Consider the following 25,797-nt stretch of genomic DNA (forward strand, 5'->3'; position numbering starts at 1 on the left):
TTGGAGAAGAATACTGAATATGCCATGGACTGCAAAAAGAATGGACATACCTGTCTTAGAAGAAGAACGACCAGAATGCTCCTTAGAAGCAAGGATGGCAAGACTACATCTCACATACTTTGGACATGTTATCAGTAGGGATCAATCCCTGGAGAAGGACATCATGCTTGGTAAAGTAGAGGGTCAGCAAAAAAGAGGAAGACCCTCAATGAGATGGATTGACACAGTGGCTGCAACAATGAACTTAAGCATAACAAGGATTGTGAGGATCGCGCAGGACCGGGCAGTGTTTTATTCTGTTGTACACAGGGTCACTCTGAGTCGGAATAGACTCGATAGCACCTTACAACAACAACAAAACAAAGTTCTGTATTTTCCCAACAATTGCTGTTGTTAGCTTCTGTGCAACTCATGGTAACCCCATGGATAGCAGAACAAAATGCTGCCTGGTCTTATGCCATCCCCAAGATCAGTTTCAGATCAGACTGTTGTGATCTGTAAAACTTTCACGGGCTGATTTTCAGCAGTAGATTGCCAGGCCTTTCTTTCTAGTCTATCTTAGTCTGAAAGCTCCACTGAAATCTGTTCAGCATCATACTGACAGGCACATGGTGGCTGCCCCATGAGGTGCACTGGCTGGGAATTGAACCTGGGTCTCCTGCATAGAAGGCAAGAATTCTACCACTGAACCACCACTGCCCCTTCCATAAATTGGGTGGTTTAAATTTTAAGTAAAATAATAGCTAGAAGTCCAATTTAGAGATTTAGAGATGAAATAATAGTTGAGTGCTAAATCCATCCCACGAATTAATGTTACTACTTCTATGGCTTATCCTGTATCTTAAATTCCTACCATGTTCCACTTAACCTTAATTTTCTTTACCAACAGTGATAATGTGTCCCTGACTTTACATATTTTTCCTTTGATTTCAATTCACATCGTGCATGTGTGTGCATTTACACTCATACATATACATAAGCAGCATATATCCATATCTCAATAAAGAAAAACCTGGCACAGTGTACTTGGGAAATAGTACTTGGAGGGTCAGAGGAGAAGCCTGGGAGATGAGAGTCTGGTAAGGCAGACTGTCCCCTGGGAGAGGACCTTGCCAGACCCTGGAGCTCAGCGTTCATTTGGAAGGCAATAGGCAGTCCCTAGAAGGAAAGAAGAGGGCTGCGATCTGCACTGGAGGAAGCTGACTCAGGCAGCAGCTGGATGGGAGAGGAGAGACACTGCAGGTCTCCTGACAACAGTGTGCGGAGGGACCCAACTCATCTCTTGTTTGCAGAGAAGCCTTCCTGGGGCACTTTGAGTGGCAACACCTGACCCTTTTCTAAGACACCACCCCATCCCCGATCAACCAAAGGCTATAGAATAATTCTTAATACCATTCCTCATTTAATCACTCAACAAAGGACCTAGCCATCTGGGTGTGTGCATAGCGTTGGACTAAATCGAAACCTGAGTTGCTCACTGCATAACACAAAAGTGAACCCTAATGTAAACTATGGACTTTTTAGTTAATAATAATGTATCAATATTGCTTTATCATTTATTAGAAAAAAAGTACCATACTAATGTAAGATGTTAATAATAGGAGAAACTGTATGCAGGGGGAAGGGGGAGGAATATGGAACTCTTGGTACTTCCTGCGTAATTTTCTATAACTGCTCTAAATAAGGAAGTGTATTTAAAAATAATAAGATGCTTGAAAGTAAAGCTCAGGTTTTCAGACAAGAAAAAAAAAAGTTAAACATGGAATTACCTTATGACCCAGCAATACCATTCCTAGGTATGTACACAAAAGAATTGAACGCAGGCACTCAAGCAGATGCTTGTGCACCAGTGCTCACAGCAGCACTGTGCACAATTGCCAGAAAGTAGAAATAACCCAAAATGTCTATCAAGACATGAATGCACAAGATGTGGTGTATGTGCACACAATGAATATTACTCAGTCATCAAAAGAAATGGAGTACTGATACATGCTACAAAGGGGATGAACCTCAAAAAAATTATGTTAAGTAAAAGAAGTCAGAGACAAAAAGGCCACGTATTGTATGAGTTCATTTATATGAAACACACAGAATAGGTAATTCCATAGAGACTGAAAGAAGATTGGTGGTCACCAGTGGCTAGGAAAGAGGGGGAATGGAAAAGAGGGAAAAAAAAAAATTGTGCCAGGAACTTAAAATCCAGTTAGCAGAGCACCTAGAGGCTCTATTCATACATACAGTGGAAATATATTTGGCAGAGAAAGAAGCAGATTACAAAACAGCATGTGAGATGTTCAAGTTAAAACAAAAGCTCATACATGATTAAATATCAAAAATCAGTGGATATGGGCAGTCACAGCTAAAGGAACCTAGAGGAGAGGGGGTACTGGCCCTGGGCCAGCTGCAGAATGTGCGTGAGAAGACTCATCTGCGCTGCCCTAAAATATGTCAGATTTAAATCGAAGGTGGGGTGTGGAGGAGGGTAAAGTTGGGTGTAGGTGTTTTTGCTTCTTAACTGATTTCTCACTATGATAAACACAACTCTAACAAATATCTATAAAGTAAAACATTGTGTACAGCTTTATCATTTCTTTATTAGAAGTCTCCTGAAGGGTAAATGCTGGGTCAAAGGCAAGGACAATAGAAGCATTTGACATGGACTGCCAAACTGCTCCCTCAAAGGTTGGCCATTTATACTCCCTTCAGTTTGAATATTACTTTATATAAAATCTTTGTAAATTAGACAGGCAAAAGTTGGCATCTCATCGACTGTTAAATTGGCACTCCTTTGATTAAACACTTTCTTATTTATTTATTTTCCACTGGAGCCCTGGTGGCACAGTGGTTAAAGCACTTGGCTGCTAACCAAAGATCGGCAGTTTGAACCCACCGTCCACTCCACGGAGAAAGATGTGGCAGTCTGCTTCCATAAAGACTTACAGCCTTGGAAAACCTATGGGGCAGTTCTACTCTGTCCTACAGCATCACTATGAGTCAGAATTGACTTGACGGCAATGGTTTTTGCTTTTTTCTTTAGATTTACTTTCCATTTGTATTTCTCCATCTGTGAATCACCTACTCATATTTTTTGCCTATTTCTTAGTGTTTTGTTCGGTTTTTTTCTTATTGATTTGTGAGAGATTTTCTATTAAAATCTGAACCTTGGATATACTTAGCAAAAAAAAAAAAAAAAAAAAATTCCCATTCTTCTATCTTTAAATTTTGTTTTCTGTTATACAGAAATAACTTGTTTATACAAATTATTATTTGTCTCTGTGATTTTATTCTTTGGTGTAATACCAGAAAGAAAGACCTTCTTTAGAATGACTAAACAAATATCTATAATTTTCTAATATTTTTATTGTTTCTTTTTAGAATTTAAAAATCAAACCAAATGGGGTGTATTTATTTAGAAAAAATAGTCAACATTTTTGTTCAAATTTATGATATAGGATTTTCTCCAATTTATAGAATCAGAACCTCCTTCAAAAGTAGGGACTGCATTTGACTAGTTCTACTATAGTCCCAGCCACTATCTACCTGCCAGTTTGTCATACGGTGGTGGCTTTCATGTTGCTGTGACTCTGGAAGCTATGCCACTGGCAGTATTTCAAATACCAGCAGGTATTTTGACTAAGAATGACTAGGAAGAAAGGTCTGGTAATCTACTTCCAAAAATTAGTCAATGAAATCCTATGGATCACAGAATATTGTTTGAGACTCTGACTTGTTACTTTGGATGCGTCATCAGGAGGGACTGATCACTGAAGAAGGACATCGTGTTTGGTAAAGTGGAGCACCAGGGAAGGTGATGGAAACCCTCAATGAGATGGATTAACACAATGGCCACCACAATGGTCTCAAACAAACCAACGATCATGGAGATGGTGCAGGCCTGAGCAATGTTTCATTCTGTTATTCATGGGTTGCCAGGAGTCCTAGCCAACTCAAGGGCAATTAACCACAGAGTCCCAGCATTAAACATAATGCCTAGATCATAGAAGACATAAAGTAAATATTCCATGAATGAATGAATGAAGAACAAACTAATGAACAAATTTGGCATTCACCACGGGAAGGGCAGATTCCTACTGTAACCCTGGCTTGTAAAAGACTCGTGTCATTAGCCGTGAAATATACATCCACAGAGAGTTCCAGGCTCTGCATTCTGATATTATCTGCTTGGAAGGTTTCGTTTCACAAGCTCTTCATAAACAAGGGACTCTGAGACATTACCATTTCCCCCAAAGGACTTCTCGGAGGCATCCGCACCCCTCTTCTGATTGGCTGTCTAAACCAATTTAATTTCTTTATTAAGCTGTTTCTTTGTTCTAGGAAACAGTGGGAAGGATTAACAGCTGAGCTTACCACAGCAACAGCCTCCAAGTCAGAACACTCTCTCCTCTGCTTTGCCCTAAGGGAAACCTACCTCTCCTGGGGTCACTGCTTTCCAGGAGCCCCTGCAGAAGGGTCCTCTGACATGCCTCACGTACTTTGGGAGATGGAGTGGGAGAAAGTAAAATTTTCTCTTATCTCTCGGGCTCCTCTGAGCTCATTTGCACTCCCTGCTCTGAGATTTATCCATGCATAATCAAATCCTTCTTGTCTCATCTATCAACCTCCCAGCCCCCAGCCCCCAGCCCCACCCCATTCACTATCCAAATGGCAACTGTCTTTTGGTTTCCCTCTCTCTCCATCACCAAATCCAAGCACTAATACAACATATCTTGACATCTAAATGATTATCCAAGCAGAAATCAAGTCCCCTAACTTGCTCACCTCCATGACCCCAGCAGCCTTACTTACACCCCACATTCTTCAGTGACTTACCTTGGCAGACCCTTGATCTTGCCATCACTCAAAATTGCTCCACCTCGGAAATGGGAACATACAATGGCTCACTCACTGAGCTAATTCCCTAGACCACATGATACCTCATTCATTCATTTCCATCCCACCTGCTGGCTTTTTCTTTAAACCGCTCAGAGATCACTATCTCTTTCCTTTCAGACTACTGCCCCCTTCCCGCTTAACATCTTGCTTTACCAAGCTTGGGGCCCTGTGCCATACCCCTCAACATTCTCTGGCTAGCCTGACAACACCTCACTCCTCTCTTTCTCCCCTACTTGCCCCACATATCCTCAATTTCAAATAATTCTACCTTTGCTACTACCTCTGTTATCTTCTCAAACTGACGCAGTTATTTTTAAAAGACTTCTTTTGCTTCATCATTCCCCTATATCTGCTACCCAACGTTCCTCATGCCCATCATAGTCAAGATCCTTGAAACAACACATAACATTCACTATTTCTGATTCCTCATCTTCTTCCACAGTTTTCAATGCTGTAATCAAGCTTCAGACTCTACCATCATTGAAACGTCTCTGGAAGTTCACAAACAACCTCCCAGTTTTCAAAGGCAATGCATTTTTAGTTCTCATCTACCTGATCTCTCTAACGTAAATGGTATTCCTTTGTTTTTAAAATTCTCTCCATTCTTGGCTTTTGAGATATTTCTCTCATCCAGATCTCTTTCTACGTCTCTCAATATTTCTTCTAAGTCTCTTCCATAGGTTCCTCTTACTCTGCACACTCTTAAAATGTTGGTGCTGTTCAGGATTCTGTCTTTGGTCTCATCTTGCCATTTGATCTAACTACCAGCACCATGAACTCTGCTGGCATCAGCTACTATCCATGTGGTAATAACTCCCAAACCTCTCTTTTGAGCTCCATACCTAGTTAGCTCTATACCTAACTAGATCTATCCTTTTGGACTTCCTAACAATTTTTCAAATTCAGCATATTGGAACTCAGAAAATATTTTCCCCAAATTTTCTTTTACTCACATATTCTCTAGCTCTTTGGGAGAAATCTTCCCTAACCACCCAATCTAAAGTATTTACGCCATCCTGTATCGTTCGCTATTAAATTATCTTGTTTTCTTTTCTGAATTGAACTCATTGGCTGATAGTTTATTATTTTATTTCTTTTCTTGGTGATTGCCTTTTCTCCTTTAACTTAGGCTTCATGAAAACATAAACTTTTAGCACAGGATTCCCTAGCACCTAAAAGAGTGCTTGGCACACAGTGGGTAGTCAATGTGTATTTGATGAATGAATGATAAAAGAATCTGAACCCTACCTCTCTCCTGCTTTATCCTTCCAATCCCCATTCCAGACACTTTCACTCCAAACTCCAGCGACATTAAACTAATTAATCTTCTAGGAACCCAAAATCTGCTTCAGCCCCCATGCCTTTATTCATGTTCTACCTCAGCTAGCAATATCCTTTACACCTAAATGGCGACTATTTACTCATTTTTATAAATTTACCTCAAGAATATTCTTTGAAGCCCTTCCTCCTTTTGGATACCTGTCTATCATTTCCTATGAACCATAAAAACCAATTGTTGAGTCAATTCTGACTCATGGCAACCCCATGGTGTCAGAGTAGAACTATGCTCCATGAGGTTTTCAATGGCTGATTTTTCAGAAGTACATAGCTAAGCCTTTCTTCTGAGGTGCCTTGAGGTGGACTCGAACCTCCAATCTTTCGGTTAGCAGCCAACTGCATTAACCATTTGCACCACCCAGAGACTCTCTATGAACTATAAGCTCCTTTAGGATATACAAACATACTCTAGTATTTCCTCCTTTAAGATTAAACTCACATCCTTCCCTACTTCGTACTTCATTTTTCTGCTCTCTTATACAGCCTAAATTTTGAAACAGTTGTGTACACACGTTGCTTACAATTTCTCACCTCTTATTTCCTCTACAATACACTCCAGTCAGGCCTCTACTTCCACCAATCACTGAAACAGCTCTTGTCAAAGTCATCAAAGGCTCCTATGTTGCCAAAAACCAGAGGATGCTTTTCAGTCTTCCCCTTACTGGAATGCTGAGTATTAATCAATAGATACAATCTCTGGATCTTCATTTCTATGGTACCACACTCCCTGGTTTTCCTGTTAACTTGTGGCTACTCTTTTTCAATCTCTTCTTCCATCTGTCCCTCCTGTACTAACACCTAAATTCCTCAAGGCATAGTCCTGAGATTTATTCCCTTCTCTCTTTACACTCTCTTCCTAATGGATCTCATCCATTTTCACTGCTTGAATAACACCTATCTCTACACTGACAACTCCCAGTTTTATACCTCTGTTTCAGAGCTCTCTTCCAAACCAGAGGCTCATATATGCCACTTTCAACTGGCCATCTCCATTGGGATTGTTTAAGAACACTAAATGTCAGCCCCCTCTAAAACTTAGTTCAAAGTCTTCTTCTCTCACCAAGCAAGCTCCTTCTCTCAGACTGCTTAATCTCAGAAAATACCACCACCACGTACTACTTGCTTAAGCTGCAAATCTAGGGGTCCTTCTTATCAACTCCCTTCTTTTATATCCAGTCAATCACCAAGTCCTGCCAATTAGACCTACAAAATGTGTCAAATAACCACTTCTATTCTTCTCCATTGTCACAATCTTAACTCAAACCATCTTAAATTTTCACCTGGACTGCTCCAATAGCTTCTCCCCCAGATTCTAATCTTCACTCATTTAATATATTATATGCAACAATCAAATGATATTTTAATTATGTAAATTAGATCATGTCACTTATTTTCTCAAATACTCAGTGGTATTCCTTGAACTCAAAATAAAATCTAAACTCCTTATAAAGTCCTATGAGGTTCCACTGGATCTGGCATGGTCTGCATTTCCAATCTCACACTACCATCTCCCTTGCTCATGACATGTCAGCTACCTGGAACTTCTTTCATCCAGCATCATAAATAAATCAGAATGTTTTCAGGGTCAATGCTTTTGTACATGCTGTTCCATCTGCCTGGGAGGCTTCCCTATGCCTCACCTACTTCTTATATAACTGACCCCTTTGTTCCTTACCAGACTCAACTAAAATGCCACAGACCAAAGATAACATAAATGAATTTTTGTTTATAACTCTTTTTTCTCCTATATGATGAGAGACAACTACATAAAACAATAATTCTAAAACTGTGTGGACCTAAAATATAGAAAGACGTGATTTGTATCATAATAATAGTACAAAGGAGCAGGGAGAAAATGGAGCTATATTGAAGTAAAGTTTTTGAATGCTACTGAAATTAAATTAGTATTAATCTGAATTAGGTTATTTTTAGGTTAAACTGTTAATATTAATACCCAGGACAACCACCAGAAAATTTCAAAATATATAGTAAAAGATACAGTAAAGGAACTAGAATAGTATATTAGAAGATATCTATTTAACACAAAGAAAACAGTAATGGAGGGACACAGGAACAAAAAAAGACATAAGAAATGCAGAAAGCAATTAGCAAAATGACAGGCATAAACTCTACCTTATCAATAATTACATTACAAGTAAATGGACTAAAAACTCCAGTTAAAGGGCAGAGATTAGAAGAATGAATAAAAAAATAAAAACTCATGATTCAACTATACGCAGTCTGTAAAAGACACATGTTAAGATTCAAAGACACAAATTGGTTGAAAGTAAAAGGATGGAAAAGATACACCATGCAAATAGTAACCAAAAGACAGCTGAAGTGGCTATAATAATATCAGATAAAATAGACTTTAAGAGAAAAATTGGTAAAATAATTAATCCGTCAAAAAGTTATAGTGATTATAAACATATATGCACCTAACCACAGAGCCCCAAAACACATGAAGCAAAAATTGACAGACTTCAAGGGAGAAACAGACAATTCAACAATAATAGTTGGTGAGTTCAATACTTCACTTTCTCTAATGTATAGAACAACTAGCCAGAAGACCAGAAATAAGACTTAAACAACACTACAAACCAACTAGATCTAACTGATATCTATATAGCACTCTACCCAACAACAGCAGAATACACATTCTTCTGAAGTCACGTGAAATATTTTCCAAGATAGGCCATATGTTGGGCCATAAAACAAACCTCAATGAATTTTAAAAGACTGAAATCATACCAAGTACGCTCTCAGAACACAATGCATCGAAACTAGAAAATAATAATATAAACAAATTTGGGAAATTTTTCATATAAGTATATAAAAATTTTTATACCATTGTCACATATATGTGACATCGAAGCAAAACACTCAATAAGTCAAAGAGGAAATCACAAAGGAAGTAAGAAAATACTCTGAGATGAATGAAAATGTATACACATGGGATGCAGCTAAAGTGGTGCTTACAGGGAAATTTATAGCTATAAATGCATACGTTAAAAAAGAAGAACAATTTCAAAATCAATAGACTAACTTTAAGACACTGGAGGAAAGAAAGACCAAACTAAACCTAAAGGAAGCAGAAAAAGGAAACAATAAAGATTATATCAAAAATGAATAAATTAAAATTAAACTAAAAATTCAGTTCCTCAATCAGACTAGTCACATTTCAAGTGCTCAATAGCCACGTGTGGCTATTAGAGAGCCATATTAGAAAGTATAGATATAGAACAGTTATATTGGATAGCACTGAAGCATCATAGGCAATAAAGCCAAGGTAAGGGATATTCACTGTCCTTGAACTTCTAAAAGGGACATACACAATCCATATGGAAATGACTTTACCTTGACCATAATGATGGTAACTCTTCTTGTAAGTCGACGTTAAACTCTTCAAACACTTTCTGTGCTTTCTGAAATTCCTCTTCTGCCTAGAAATGACATAAAATATTTGTTTCCACTAAAAAAAAAAAAAAATCACATGAAAACATAGCAAATTCTATGTACAACAATGTTCTTTAACATAAAATAGATATAGCTTTATGACAGCCCGGAAACATTTTGGTAAGGAGAAAAGTTGTCTGGTTAAAATCCACACTATTTTTTCAATTAAAAAAAATAAAATATTCAGACTCACTAAAATAGGGAGACTTGATTGATTGCAATCGTTACTCTTATAGTTGGTGGCTGATTCATTCATTGTACAAAAACGTGCTAACTCCCTGGATACTAGGTATGAATGTTCCCCTAATGAAATAGTGGGGAAGTCTAAATAATTACATTACTAGACAATACATAATATTACTGCTACAAGAAAGGGATTTTATTATCTGTATGCAGCATGCTATTGGGGAAGTTGTGCAGAGAACAGAGATGGTTCCTCAGAAGAGGTGATATTTTAACTGAATATTGAAGAATCAGCAAGTATTTAGTAAAAAAGGAGGTGGCAAAGGTATTAAACACTTAAAGGTGGAGTGCTTTGGGTTGGAATCTAGTTTACTAGCTGTGTGACCTTGTCAGATTGCTTTACCTTTCTGTACATCGGATACCTCATGCATAAAATGGAGATATTAATGACTACCTCGCAGGCTTTTGTGAAGATTAAGGAAAGGTAATGCAGACGAAAGGAGAACTGGTGGCACAGTGATTAAGTGCTAGGCTGCTAACCCAAAGGTCGGCAGTTCAAACCCACAAACCTCTCCCCAGGAGAAAGATGTGGTAGTCTGTTTCCATAAAGATTACAGTCTTGGAAACCTTATGGGTCAGTTCTACTCAGTACTATAGGGCTCGTATGAGTTGGAATCAACTCAACAGTAATGGGTTTGGTTTTTGGGTTTAATGCAGATGAAGTGTTAAACATGGTGCTTGACATCTATGAGGCTCTTTGTGAATGGTAGCTGTTGTTATATGTGTAGGTCACAGAAGCTAGAGCTTGGAGAATGTGTATGGGTAGTTGATAGGAAGGGGAAGAAGACCTGAAAGCTGATTAAAGGTGAACAGGTGAGATATAAACAAATTGTAAAGGTCTCATATACTGTGCTAACAAATTTAGATCTTTTTTTTTTAAAAGACAATAGAAGCCATTAAAATATTTAAACAGTGGAGAAATGTGTCTAGATACGTGATGTAGAAAGACCATATAAGCTTCTGCGTATAGGCATATAAAAACCAAAAACCAAACCAGATGCCGTCGATTTGGTTCCTACTCATAGTATAAGCATATAGAAGAGCAAAATACTGAAAGCAGAGGGAATAGTTAGTAGGTAAATTCAGTTAGTTGGCACCTCTAAGTTGTTGATACACATGGTAAAAGCTACTGAGATGGTTTTCCAAAAGAAAATAAATATTATGCAAATCTAGCACATGCCTGGCACAGTGGTTAAGTCTTCAGCTGCTAACCAAAGGTCGGCAGTTCAAATCCTCTAGCTGCTCCCTGGAAACCCTATGTGGCAGTTCTACTCCGTCCCATAGGGTCACTATGAGTCGGAATCAAATCGGCTCCACAGCAATGGGTTTGTTTATTTTTAGCACATGACCATAACCTCAGAGAATCACAAGTATGCCTGAGGTCTTCAAACTCAGTATTTCATCTGCATTTGCGTTTTAGCATTTAGCATCAACCACAACCACACAAAGTGCAGGAACACTTACCACTTTTTTGATCCTGCACACTGTTGGGGGCCAAAATATTTTATGACCAAAATGTATGAGTTGGTGTCACCCATACGAACTCTGTTGTCTTGGAAGAAGTACAACCAGAACGCTCCTTAGAAACAAGGATGGCGAGACTACATCTTACATACTTTGGACACGTTGTCAGGAGGGATCAGTCCCTGGAGAAGCTTGGTAAAGTACAGGGTTAGCGAAGAAGAGGAGGCCCTCAACGAGATGGACTGACACAGTGGCTGCAACAATGGGCTCAAGCATAACAACGATTGTGAGCATGGAGCAGGACCGGGCAATGTTTCGTTCTGTAGTGCATGGGGTCACTATGAGTCAGAACTGACTCAATGGCACCTAACAACAACATACGAACTCTGTAACAACAAGAAAAACTTTATCATTAATTAAAAAGCTTATGAAAAGTAGTCCAAAGAACACCATGTATCAGCTTAAATTCTGTCCTGATTCTAATTTCCTTTAAAAAGAGGATATTTAATTTTAAAAAGCAAAGTTGCAATGGGTCATAAAACACAGAGAGGATATCAACAGTAGGATAGACTTACATCAATCCTTACCTTAGAGATCCGACTCTCATCCTTCCTTTTGGAGCTCTGCAGAGCTTCTAGATGGTGGCGGGCACTGTCATAATCCACGAGCTTCCTGCTCCGCTTTGCAATGCGATTCTGCCAACAGAGCAATACATGCACAAGAAAGACACATGGTCATAGAGGTGCTTTTTGATTACCAACATGTTTTCCTTGCATGGAGTAGCTGCAGACTTTGAATGAGGATAGAGGCAGACTGGAATTTCAGTAGACAATTGACACCTAGAAGTCAGACTACAGCCTTCGACCCTTCGTGTGGAAACGATTAGGTTAATATCTTCCCTTCTGATAAAAATTAGGCCAATTATGGGGAGTTGAAAATCAAGTTTGTGGAAAAAGATCAGAAACATTCGAAAATCTTTTGGGGTAAGGAAGTAAACCTATACTTTTTATTTATCTCCACTGTAAACCTTTAAATGTTCCATTTTGAAGATAGTGAAAGGCTATATTAGGATTTGGTTTATAATACTCATAACACTAACTTACACTAACAACATTTCTATAAAACATATTTACTTCCTAAGAAATTCCTTTTGTACCAGTATTTCTCAACCCTCTGTTCATTGGAGTTCTGGTGGCATAGTGGTTAAGAGCTGAGGCTGCTAACCAAAAGGTCTGCAGTTCAAATCCACCAGCTGCTACCTGGAAACCCTAGGGGGCAGTTCTACTCTGTCCTATAAGGTCACCACGAGTCAGAACTGACTTGATGACAGTACGTTTTTTTGTTTGTTTTGTTTTTTAAAGGCGCTTTTGAAATATACTAACGACTAGGGACTTCTGCTTCCATTTCCACTTATAATATAGAAAGCAGCAAAGATTTTCACTCCCACAATAACAACCAGAAAAAATCTGGATAGTCTACAAAATCATAATTTTTCTTGAGTGCAACTGAGACTTGAGGTTCTAAGGCAATAAAGCAATCTAAATTCCAAAGAAGGACAAGTCCCTTCAAGAAGAGATGTGACATACAAACCATTTTGTGTTTGGCAGAGCGTAAGAAAAAGCTGTGGCCACCATATAAATAAGTAAGAAGAGGTCAGCTAAGTTTTAACAAATTGTTAAAGGCCCAGTGTGGGCTAATGGGTCCGTTTGGAATAGCTGGGTGTCCAAAACACAAAGGGAGATTGCACTTGTGGGAAAGCTCTTTCCTATAGGCTTCCATTGTATACTATGAGAAAGTTTGGATGCAGGGCAGAAAACCAGACAGAGAAGTTCAGGTGTGAATGAGGTTATCTATGGCTGCTAGGGGAGGCATGCACACAGCCGTGCCTATTTGTCTGGATGCTTTTCTCTTACAAAGCAAAAATCTTGAAGCTACTTGAGGAGGTGGTAGCAAACCCTCCTACCCACAGGATACACATAAATACCCATTGCTTCTAGAAAAGGAGTAGAAGCAAACCTATTTGGCTCTAGGGGAGAGCCAGGAATCACTCTGGGTCCTAGGATCTAGGCAGAGATCACTGTTATAAGCAGAAGGCTGGGAGGAAAAAAAAAACCCTACTCCTGGGGGAGGGGCAGAAAACTTTCTTGCCACCAAGATCCTACTTCTGTATTCAGCAGAGGTCTTCTACCATTTGGGAAAGGGCAAGAAACTCCAGCTCAAGACCAACCCCAGATACAAGGCAGACATCACCTAAGACAAAGCTGGAAAAGGATAACAGAGAATCCTCCTTCCCACACTACAAGCTGAGCACCAAATAACAAGCAATAGTTGTTTACTGCTGGGAGAAGAACAAAAAATGGAGAGCCATTTCCTCTGCAAAACAAGCATGTAAGGACAGCTGAAAGGTGAGGGGTGAGCATGAACACTAAAACCTTCTTACACTCCAGGTCCCACCCTACTTGGAGTCAAAGAAGAAACAAGAACCAGACCTCAGCCCAAGCGTCTGCAAACATCATAGATGTTAAAGTGCAAGGCATTAGCAGCCCACCTCTGGAGGAACTTCAAGTCTGTCGCGCACTGAAATAACTATATAAAAAACAAAACGCAAACTCAGCTCAAGTTCTGATTAGACTGACTCAGATTAATTAGTCTTGACAAAAAGGCAGGTGTAAATATTTAACTCAGTCTTCACTTTTCTATATATGATGTCCAGTATTTGATCAAAAATTACAAAGCATACAAAAAACAAAAAAGCAACAACCCATGAAAAAAGATAAGGAAATCAACAGAAACAGACTCAGACGTTAGAAATATCAAACAAAGATTTTTAAAATAACTGACAAATATATTAAATATCTACATGAGACCAAATAGTGAACAATTACTTTAAAACAAAGATGAGAATGTAAGGGGGCAGGGAACTAGATTAATGGATATGGAACAACTAGAACAGAAATAATGAGAATGTTCACGCATTGTGAAGAATCTAACCAATGTCACCGAACAACTTGTGTAGAAACTGTTGAACCGGAACCTAAACTGCTGGATAAACCTTCACCAAAAACACAATAAAATATTATTTAAAAAAAAAAAAAAAAAAAAAACACTGGAGAAGCAATAAATAAAAATAATGTTTTCTTATTCTTAAAACACACACACCTAGACACACCACAGTCAAGCTGCTTAAAATCAAGAATAAAAATAAACATACAGAAGAACAAAGTTAAGAATTACAGCAGACTAATAATCTTCAGAAGCGAAGCAAGCCAGAACACAATGGAGTGACATCTTTGAAGTACTGAAACATAAAAAAATAAAACTGTCAACTCAGAATTCTATACACGTGAAAATATCTTCCAAATTTGAAGGTGAAATAAAGCCCCCCCCACCAACAACCCGGGCAAATAAAGCTAAGAGAATTCATTGCCAAGCATAAGAATTATAATACTAGATGGAGTTACACCAAAAATATAGTACCAGAAATGGTAAAAATAAAGGTAAATATAACAGATTTTGCTTTCTCATTTTAAATTGTTTTAAAAGATAATTGATCATCTAAAGTAAAAAACAGAAAAAATGTATTGTGGGGTTTATGTTGTTAGTGCCATTGAGACAATTCTGCCTCATAGTGACCCTATCTACAACAGAATGCAACACTGCCCATTTCTGAGCCATCCTCACAATCATTGTTATGCTTGAGCTCATTGTTGCAACCACTGTGTTGATCCACCGCACTGAGGGTCCTCCTCTTTTTCGCTGACCCTGTACTTTACCACGCATGATGTCTTTCTCCAAGGACTGGTCCCTCCAGATAACATATCCAAAGTATGTGAGATGTAGTCTTGACATCCTCGCTTCTAAGGGGCATTCTTGCTGTTCTTCTCCCGAGACAGATTTGTTCTTCTGGTAGTCCTTGATATATTCAACGTTCATCAACACCATAATTAAAAGGCATCAATTCTTCTTTGGTCTTCCTTTTTCATTGTCCACCTTTCACATGCATATGAGGCAATTGAAAACACCATGGCTTGAGTTAGGTGCGCTTTGGCCCTTAAAGTGATATCTTTGCTTTTAACACTTTAAAGAGATCTTCACAGCAGATTTGCCTAAAGCAATGTGTTGTTTGATTTCTTGACTGCTGCTTCCATGGGGGTTGATCATGGATCTAAGTAAAATGAAATCCTTGACAACTTCAATATTTTCTCCGTTAATCATGATGTTGCTTATTGGTCCAGTTGTGAGGATTTTTGTTTTCTTTATGTTAAGGTGTTAATCCATACTGAAGGCTGAAGGCTGATCTTCATCAGTAAGTGCTTCAAGTCCTCTTTGTTTTCAGCAAGCAAGGTTGTGTCATCTGCATATCGCAGGTTGTTAGTGAGTTTTCCTCCAATCATGATGCCGTGTTCTTCATGTAGTCCAGCTTCTCGAATTATTTGCTCAGCACACAGATTGAATAAGTATGGTGAAAGGATACAACCCTGACGCACACCTTTCCTGACTTTAAACCACCCAGCACCCTTCTGTTCTGTTTGAACGACTGCCTCCTGGTCTAAGTACGGTTTCCTCATGAGCACAATTAAGCCTCCTGGAATTCCCATTCTTTGCAATGTCATCCGTAATTTGTTATGGTCCACAGGTTGAATGCCTTTGCGTAGTCAATAAAACACGAATAAACATTTTTCTGCTATTCTCTGCTTTCAGCCAAGATCCATCTGACATCAGCAATGACATCCCTCATTCCACGCCCTCTTCTGAATTTCTGGCAGTTCCCTGTCGATGTACTGCTGCAAATGCTCTTGAAGGATCTGCAGCAAAATTTTACTTATATGTGATATTAATGATATTGTTCAATAATTTCCACATTCCATTGGAGATTTAGGAGTAATATCTGGCATGGTTCTTGTTTCTTCTTTGACTCCAAATAGGGTGGGACCTACAGTGCAAGAAGGTTATAGCGTCCCTGCTTACCCCTCAGCTTTCAGCTGTCGTTACTTGCTTGTGTTGCAGACGAAATATCTCTCCATGTTCTTGTCCTTCTCCCAGCAGTAAACAGCAATTGCTTGTTATTTGGTGCTTTGGCTTGCAGTGGGGGAAGGGTTTATGACATATGCAAAAGTGAAATTTATGACAACAATAGCACAAAGAAAGTGAGGATCTGAAAGTATATTTTTACAAGGTTTGTACTCTCTATATAAAATAGTATATTATTATTTGAAGTTACACCATGGTAAGTTAGAGTTGTATTATGGAAAACTCTAAAAAAATTAAATAAAGAAGCATAACAATAAGCCAATAGTGTAGAAAAAGTATATGGATTCCTGGGCCCCAGCCTAAAAGATTCTGATTTAATTATTCTGAGGTCCAACCTCACCTTCAATATTTTTTAGAAGCTCCCCTTTAATGTGGTTCTGACCAGATAATCTAATACTGAGAACTATTGTAGGAGGAAAGTATTTGAAAACCCTTAAATTTGATAAGGCAGGAAGGAAAACAACAACAATAATAATATAAATGTTTATGGTTCACAAAACATAGTCACATCCCATGGATCTTCATACCAACATACAGTATGGGTGTTGCAGGTATTATTCCCGTTTTCTAGGTGGGGAATTTGAAGTTGCATGAGATTGACCTCTGACTTGTCCAAAATTACTCAGCAAGTCTGTGGCAAAAGCAGAATTAGAACTCAGGCCTCCTGACCAGTGCCAGGACTAGAGTGAGTTAAGTGAGGTGCCTTAAGGGGGCACTCACTGTCAGGGTCAGATAATTGTAGGATCAGCACCTTTGCTAAGTGCTTCCTTATCTTGTACACCTAGGCAGCTCATTTGCCTCACCCAGTTCCAGCTCTGCCCCTGACTCTTGGTTAGTGCCCCTTTTAATAGCTCCCACTGCTTCTCTGACAGACTCTGTTATTCAACTCCTCTCCATCACTCTATGACAGTCCTCTACACCTCTTCAGGGTTGGTAAGAGGTGGGCTGTGGTTGGAGCAGGTACTCTCATTTAGCTGCATCCAATAGCCTTCACTGTACCCTCTGCGTCTACCTCTTCCAAATGGTATTAGAGATGGAAACATGAATGACACACCTGCATTCACTTAAGGTATCAGATGAATTAGTGCAGGATGGGTAGAAGGAAGTCCTTCGACAAAGTATGGGGGACACACTATGCCTATATGGTAACAAAGCTAATTATTATTTTTTATAATTTATTTTATTTTTGTTATTGTTGAGAACATACACGGCAGAACATACACCAATTCAACAGTTTCTACATGTATAATTCAGTGACATTGATTACATTCTTTGAGTTGGGCAACCATTCTCATCATCCTTTTCCAAGTTGTTCCTCCCTCATTAACATAAACTCACTGTTCCCTAAGTTTCTTATCTAATCTGTCAAGATGCTGTTGTCAATTCAATCCCATACAGATAGATCTTAAAAGAGCACAATGCTCAAGGCAGACATTCTTTACTAGTTAAACTAAACTATTGTTTGGTTTTAAGAAGACTTCAGGGGATATTTTTGGTTTAATGTTTAAAGATTATCTCAGGGCAATAGTTTCAGGAGTTAATCCAGCCTCCATGGCTCCAGAAAATCTGGATTCCATGAGAATTCGAAATTATGTTCTGTATTTTCACCCTTTTGATCGAAGATTCTTCTTTAGAATTCTTTAGAAGAATCTTTGATCAAAATGTTCCATAATGGTAGCCAGGCACCATCTAGTTCTGGTCTCGTGGCAAAGGAGGCAGCTGTTCATGGAGGCAATTAGCCACACATTACATTTTGTTCTCCTATTCCTGACTCTCCTTCTTCCTCTGTTGCTCCAGGTTCTTCAAAAACTAAAAGTAGAGCTACCATATGACCCAACAATTCCACTCCTACGTATGTACCCAAAAGAACTGAAAGGAGAGACTCAAACAGATACTTGTATACCGATGTTCACTGCAGCACTATTAACAATAGCCAAAAGATGGAAACAACCTAAATGCCCATTAATGGATGAATGGATAAACAAAATGTGATACATACATACAATGGAATACTACTCAGTCAGTAAAAGAAATGAAGTTTTGATACATGCTACAATATGGATGGAGCTTGAAGACATTATGCTCAGTGAAATTTATTAGTGGTTATCAAAGGCAGGAGGGAGGTGAAAAGGGGGGTTATTGCTAAGGAGCACTGAGTTTTTGTTTATGGTGATGGAAAAATCGCACTATTTAAGGGTAGGGTTGCATAGCCAAAAAATGTAAAAGCTAGTTATTTTTGACAGACATCTAAAGTGTTACATTCAAAGGAGCATTGTCCTTAGAAGCAGTGGCCTTGGGTGACCGTATATTTAATGTAAACTCATAAAACTATTATTTGTGGACTTGCCTTCTGTCCTGGGGGTTGGGGGAAAAGTACTCCTTCAATATCTTCCAAGTTGCAAATCTTGATTCTTTGAAGATGGATTTGATTTTTGAAAAAAGTTAAAATACAATTACTGCCAGGTTTGGAAATAGGGTGGAAGAGTACACTGGATAATCTTTCTTGGTTGTTGTTGTTGTTCAAAAACAAGAAGTGAAGTAAATAATGTTACTCATTTTCCTGTGTAACTGACAAGTCAATTAGAGTACAGCTTACCATGGTAGAAGAGACCATTTTGAAGACCATCACTCACTTTGGTGAATAGATTTTTGTGTTAGAAAAAGAAATCAATCTTATTTCCTTACCTATCGGATACTTGGGAAACTTAGAAAAAGAATCAAACCTCCTAAGTAAAGTAGAGTTAATACACTTTAACTTTTTTTACAGAAGGTGATACAATTTGTATTTAATCATCCAGAAGTAAATTTAATTAAATAAATTAAATAGCAAATTTAATTAAAATTTATTGTGATTTCTCAATGTGCACTGACCTTCGACAGTAAAAAATAGTAATAATTTATTCTATTTCCTTACTAAAAATTAAGTAATAACTCCACTTTAGAATTCATTTTGGCACATTGCAGTGAAGATATGCCTAGCTGCTCATGCAAGGTGCCAAGATAGAATCTAAACTACATTTTACAATAACTGCTCACAGCTGTAAGCCTACCTGGGCTGGTGACAAGCTAGCTCTTATTATAACTTTGATTTTAGATGTCAGTGTTGCATAATAAAAACCACAACACAGGGTGCCCTGCCAATCACAGCTGGAAAAGTTAAACACCATCCCCTCATGAATAGTACTTCATAGCCCTCACTGATGGGCTGGGGTAAATATTTGGAAATTTGCCTGAGGTTTCAACCACACATGGCCTGTGATGTTAATGGGAGTCAAGGAAGTCAATCATGTTCCATGCTTTGAAAATTCTCCACTCAGTATTTTTAATCATAATCCTCTTTTCCACCAAGAACCCATTCATTATGTAATCACTCAACACTAACTTCATGAAGCAATGGAGTCTCTACCTATTTCTAATGTCTACCCATTGAGTAAGGGCATACAAAATAACTTAAGTCCATTTACACAGAAGAAAAGTCCTTCAAATAGTAATGGCAGCTATCCTTCCTACTTTCCAATGCCAAACTGTCTCCTTTGTAATTTAAACACCACTAGTTTCTTCAATTGTCTGTCTTCTGACACTGACAATTTTCTGACCATCATGGTGTCTTAGTCATCTAGTGCATCTATAACAGAAATACCACAAGTGGATGGCTTTAACAAAAATAAATTTATTTCCTCACAGTAAAGTAGGTTAAAAGTCCAAATTCAGGGTATCAGCTCCAGGGGAAGGCTTTCTCCTTCTGTCGGCCTTCTCATCAATCCTCCCCCAGACTAGGAGCTTCTCCGCGCAGGTACCCCGGGCCCAAAGGATGCACTGCTTTCTTGGTGGCTTCCCTTTCCTTTTATCTCTTGTAAAATAAAGGTGGTGCAGGCCAGGGAAACTCCCCTTACACTGGATCAGGGATACGACCTTAGTAAGGGTGTTACAATCCCACCCTAATCCTCTAACATAAAATTACAATCACAGAATGGAGGACAACCACACAATACTGGAAATCATGGCCTAACCAAGTTGACACATGTTTTGGGGGGACACAATTCAATCCATGACACTTGGTTGATAGCTTCTGAGTCTATTTTGGTTTCCTAAATGTTGATTGAGAGAGGCAAAAAGATTCACTGTCTCCGTAACGCAGGTAAAACCTTGACATGTATTTATCTTCCGAGCAGCCAGAAAAAGACCTAGATGATATTATTCCTAAATCTCTAATGTAAAGATGGCTCAGTAACTGGTAATTATCTTTGTGCATGATCTCAACTATGGAGCCTGTTACGGACTGAATTATGTCCCTCCCCCCAAAAATTTATGTTGAATTCCAAATGTCTGATACCTGTAAACAAGATCTTGTTTGGAAATAGGGTTTTTGATGATGTTATCTGTTAACTTAACCTGAGGTAATAGTGGAGTAGGGTGGGTCCTACTTCTATATGACTGGTGTCCTTATAAAAGAGGAGAGAGATACAGAGACAGACACAGACAGAGGGAAGACAGCTGTGTGAAGACGTACCTACAAGCCAAGGAAATGTCTGGGGCTACCGGAAGCTGAGAGAGACAATTAAGTTCTTCCCCTAGAGCCTTCTAGAGAACATGGCCCTGCCAGTTCCCTAAATTCAGACAACTAGCCTACAGAACTATGAGACAATAAATTTCCTCTCTTATAAGCCACCCAAAAACCAAACCCATTGCATCGAATCAATTCTGACCCATAGCGACCCTATAGGACAGAGTAGAACTGCCCCACAGGGTTTCCAAAGAGCAGCTGGCAGATTTGAACTGCTGACCTTTTGGTTAGCACCAAACACTTAACTACTGCACCACCAGTTTATGGTATTTTGTTCCAGCGGCCCTAGTAAACTAATACAGACACTCAGAAAAGAAAAGCCTAAGTAGAAATCCTACTGAGATCTTCATCTTCCTGACACAGAACAAACTGACTAGAGTAAGTAATACACTAACATGGTTTTATTTTACTAACTCTATTTCAACATAGATCCTTCTGTGTGTGTTTATGTTCCACAGTCCTATGCTCTGAAAGGGCATAGATAATTTCTAAATGACTATCTCCGGGCAGCACCATAACAACTACATCCTTCACATTTTGTTGATGAGACTGTTTTCATTCCTGCAACTAAACAACATTTGAAATGTCTTCCCCTGTAGGCAATCACAGCTGTTGTTTGCTTAGCTAAATCCTATTCTGAATATATATCACATTAATGATTTAGACAAGTGATCCAAATTAGGCAAGCTGCTTTAGAATTTTCAGGTAGGAGGACATTGTTTCTTCTTTCCTTCTTTTGATTTATTTCCAATTGATCATTTAAGGAGATTAAATTACTGTGCAATAAACAATCCTCTAAAGTGTGATATGGGAAGAAAGTCCTGGCAACCTGCTTCTAAAAGGTACAGCCTTGGAAATTCTATCGAGTGCAGTTCTACTCTGTAACATGTGGGGTTGCCCTGAGTTGGAACTGACTCAACAGTTACTGGTTTGTTGTTTTTGGTTTTTGGTTTAAAGCGTGATAGTGATTCTGAGATTATTTTCTCCTCAAGTGCTACAACTTCCAAGAAAAAAATTTGAATGTCTGTCAAAATACTCTGAAGATCAAAACACTTTTCCTGTAGGTTGGGAAACAAACAAAAAACCTGATTTATTCCTTTTAATTAGGATGTAGTTACCCAACAGCTCACCACAGCACCATGCTATTATGATACCATCATTGAGAATCCATCACTCGGATTTGTTCCCCATGACATTTTGCCAACAGGGCTAATGTGCCTAGTCCATTCCACTCAAGATCTTGTCCAGTGGCCCTTGCGTCCACAGCCACACTTTTTACATTGGCCAACAAGCATTAAGTATCCTGTGTAGGACCAAGGGAAACTAAAGTCATTGATATGAGTGTTGTTTTGGCCAAGGAGCTTCACTATGTTTCACGGTCAAGGCCAGTGTACATCACTGTGGGTAGTTTCCTGGTGAGTGTTTGGCAAAGGCTACAAGGAGGGCCAGGTAAAAATGGAATTACACAGCAGAAGACACCTAATAAGTACCTACTGCACAAGCCTGTTGATGTTGGTTCATGGCCTCTTCACCCTATAGGAAGGATAGCACAGGGCTCTCTTACCAGCCAGTCCAACTTGAGGAAGGAAAACAACTGGGGCAGATCAGTTAATGTTACCCCATTTGCTATATATAATCCAGAGTTTTGGTTTAAAAACTTTCTTTACCTCCAGAGTCAATTCCAAATTTCCTGTATTCAACCCTTCACTTATTTCACATTGCTTACCTTTGCAATGTATCCAAGTGTCAAATAAGTTAAATGTTTTAGATATTTTTAGATTCAGATGCAAATGTATTTGAAATACACGTATCTTTAATAGTTCAATTTGAACCTGAAAAATTCAAAGGGAGAAAAAACAGCCAGATGTACTATGAACACATGCAAAATAATCAGTTTTCAAGGAAAGAGCGGATTTGCTCTTAGGTTTGTGATGAAGTTTCTCCTTTCCGTGTGACTATTGTATATTCTAATGGAAATCCTTGTCAAATGCTATCTAATAAAAAGAAGACTGGAGTTTTCTATGGGACCTCTGATTTATGATTTTATATCTATAGGCTTAAAAGACTTCTGTAGAGAAATAAAAGCTGAAGCACTGCACTAGAGGAGAAAATGTGATTTCTATAACTACATTTCAAGTTGATAGGAACAGAATAAAAATCCCATGCTTAAATGAAAAGCTACCAACTGTCTTTGAAGTCAGTTTGAAGACTTTTAATTCCTCTTATTTCTTGCCTATGTTTCAATAACTACATGGAACCATTTAATTGTTCCCTTTAGAGACACAAAGTAAAATACCTTTATGTCAGGAAACTGGCCCAGATAGGTATCCAGTGTCAGCAAGGACCCATCCACTAGTTTTTGATGGAAGTCTTCCCACAGTACATCACATTTCTGAAAGAAAAAGAGATAACTGCTGAATTATTTTAATTGGATACCTTTCACCAAACTTCTAAAAAAATCTGAAACTATAAAATTAGACAAGAAATGCTTTCCCTGATATTCTACATTAGAAAGACTATGGGTTATTTAGTAATATAATAAAATTTCAAAGCAATTTGGCTACCAGTTCTAATTTACAATATAGACCATCTGAGAGATCAGCTCATTAAAAAAAAAAAAAAATGTATTTCTGATTCTGAATTACTAAAGAATACAGAAGTGTCAAAAGATACCCAGATCCCTACAGACAAACTTTGGACTAAGAGACTGTGCTTTGGAAGCAATCCATGAAATGAGAAACCAACCTAGACAGAAACCAACAACGAACCTTCGCTGAAGTCTTCAAAGAGGGAGCAGAAAATGTAGTCAAATTGGGAAGCGTTCTACCATCATTTATGGAGGATCAATTGTGATAAACACACAATAAATATTAATTATTTGTATTATTACTATTACTATCACTATGTCAAGACACTGGGTTAAACATTTTACAGACGATACATATGCATATTTGTTTTCACCTCATTTAATCCTCACCACCAAAACCAAAAAAACAAATCTGTTGCCGTCAAGTCCATTCTGACTCATGACAACACTATGTGTGTCAGAGTAGAACTGTGCTCCATAGTGTTTTCAGTGGCTTATCTTTCAGAAGTAGATCACCAGGCATTTCTTCCAAGGCACCTCTGGGTAGACTTGAGCCGCCAACCGTTCAGTTAGCAGCCAAGCACGTTAAACGTTTGTACCACAAGGAACTCCTTATATTATAGCTTAGTCCTATTACAGGCACTTCAGAAAAGAGGATCCTGTAGCCCAGGGATTTACATAGCTTGCCCAAGGTCATGTAATTGATAAATGACAGATCTAAGGTTCCAAACAAGATCTGTCCCCATGGGTTCCAAGCCCACGATCTATTCATACCAGGCTGCCTTACCAGAGCAGAGTTCATATCCCAGTGTGGAACTCTGGGGAACTCAACCTCCCTGAGTTACAGTTTTCCTAATTAAATGAGTTGATAACATTAAGTGCTTTGCAGAATCCCAGACACATAGCAGATACTTAAGAATGTCATCTCCACATTTCTCCTACTATGAAGTTTGGGGTCTCGAGGAAGACACTGCTTCTTGCTTTCCCAGTATAGGCAATACTTGGATTACAAACAAGTTCCATTCCTAAGTCAAACGGTTAGGTACGGTTTGTATCTAATGTCAGTTAGCTATATGTTTGTCTTCTTGTTTGTCCTAGTATATAGTATATAGTGTACCTTCTATGCATAAAAAACATTAAAGAAACACTTCCATATACTCTAAAAAATCCTTAACATAATAATACAGTAATAATGTTTTAATGCATGTTGAAAAGTAGAACCTGTTTGTTATTATGAACTATTACATGTACCTCGAATTTTTAATATTTACAGGGTTTGCTCCTAACTACGAGTTGTACGTAAGTTGGACGTTCGTAACCAGGGGACTGCCGGTATCTACCCTTTCCTTCTCATTAACAATAGAACCTCCAATTTCAGCTGGATGCATGGCCACCTAGAATAAAGACTATATTTCCCAGCTTCCTTTGCAGCTAAGCGTAGCCATGTGACAAGGTTCCAGTCAATGAGATGTATGTGAAGCATCCTTAAAAGGAGGGAGTGGGCCCATCTTCCCACATCTTCCTTCTTGCTATCTGGAAGGCAAAATTAAGGGTTGATGGCAGGAGCTCAGAGAATCATCTTGAACCTGGAGAAGGCAGGCTAAAGATAGCAAAGATGGGTCCTTGATACTTGTGGGTCCACCACGCCATACCTGGGCTCCTGACCTCCGAATTCTTTCGAAAGACAAGTTTCTATCTTATTTAAAATTTTTTTTTTTAGGGGGGTAGGGGGTGGGGTGGGGTTATTTGCTTTTGTTTTTTCTTTCACATTTCAAAAACAAATCCTAATTGCTACAGATCCCAATTCAATATGCAAACAAAAAATGCAAATCCTCTATTTAAAAGGCTAATCTTTTTTTTTTAATTGTACTTTAGATGAAGGTTTACAGAACAAACTAGCTTCTCATTAAACACTTAGTACACATATTGTTTTATGACATTGGATGAAAACCCCATGACATGTCAAAACTCTCCCTTCTCGACTAAAAGGCTAATCTTCTGATGTGAGCAGATCCTTTAGGCGTGGAGTGTTCAGTTCCTTCATCATCAAAAGAGCCCATATTTGGCCCAGCATCTGAGGACTCCAAAACTCCTGCCAGCTGCCAGGACCAAGGTAAGAGAACAGCTATTTATTTAAGGAATAAACTTCAACAATGGCATTTATCACACACAGAATGTAATAGTGGGTTCTGAAAACACATTCACAGAGTTTAATCATTCC

General features: G+C 38.6%; 1 protein-coding gene and 1 non-coding gene across 3 annotated transcripts in view; both read right to left on the minus strand.

Moving 5' to 3' along the window:
• Positions 1–25,797, minus strand: part of AMPH (amphiphysin) — a 291,962-nt gene that overhangs the window by 74,434 nt on the left and 191,731 nt on the right. For both annotated transcript variants that reach the window (XM_004383950.1, XM_004383949.1), the window contains exons 5-7: positions 23,286–23,381; positions 11,982–12,089; positions 9,589–9,674 (exon numbers count right to left, since the gene is read on the minus strand). In XM_004383950.1, coding sequence (XP_004384007.1) covers positions 9,589–9,674; positions 11,982–12,089; positions 23,286–23,381 — 290 coding nt within the window. The remainder of the gene's footprint in view (positions 1–9,588; positions 9,675–11,981; positions 12,090–23,285; positions 23,382–25,797) is intronic.
• Positions 629–699, minus strand: TRNAR-UCU (transfer RNA arginine (anticodon UCU)). The gene has a single exon. It is a non-coding gene; the product is annotated as a tRNA-Arg (tRNA).

Source organism: Trichechus manatus, unplaced genomic scaffold (assembly GCF_000243295.1).
Source record: "Trichechus manatus latirostris isolate Lorelei unplaced genomic scaffold, TriManLat1.0 scaffold00114, whole genome shotgun sequence".
NCBI classification, from domain to species: domain Eukaryota; kingdom Metazoa; phylum Chordata; class Mammalia; order Sirenia; family Trichechidae; genus Trichechus; species Trichechus manatus.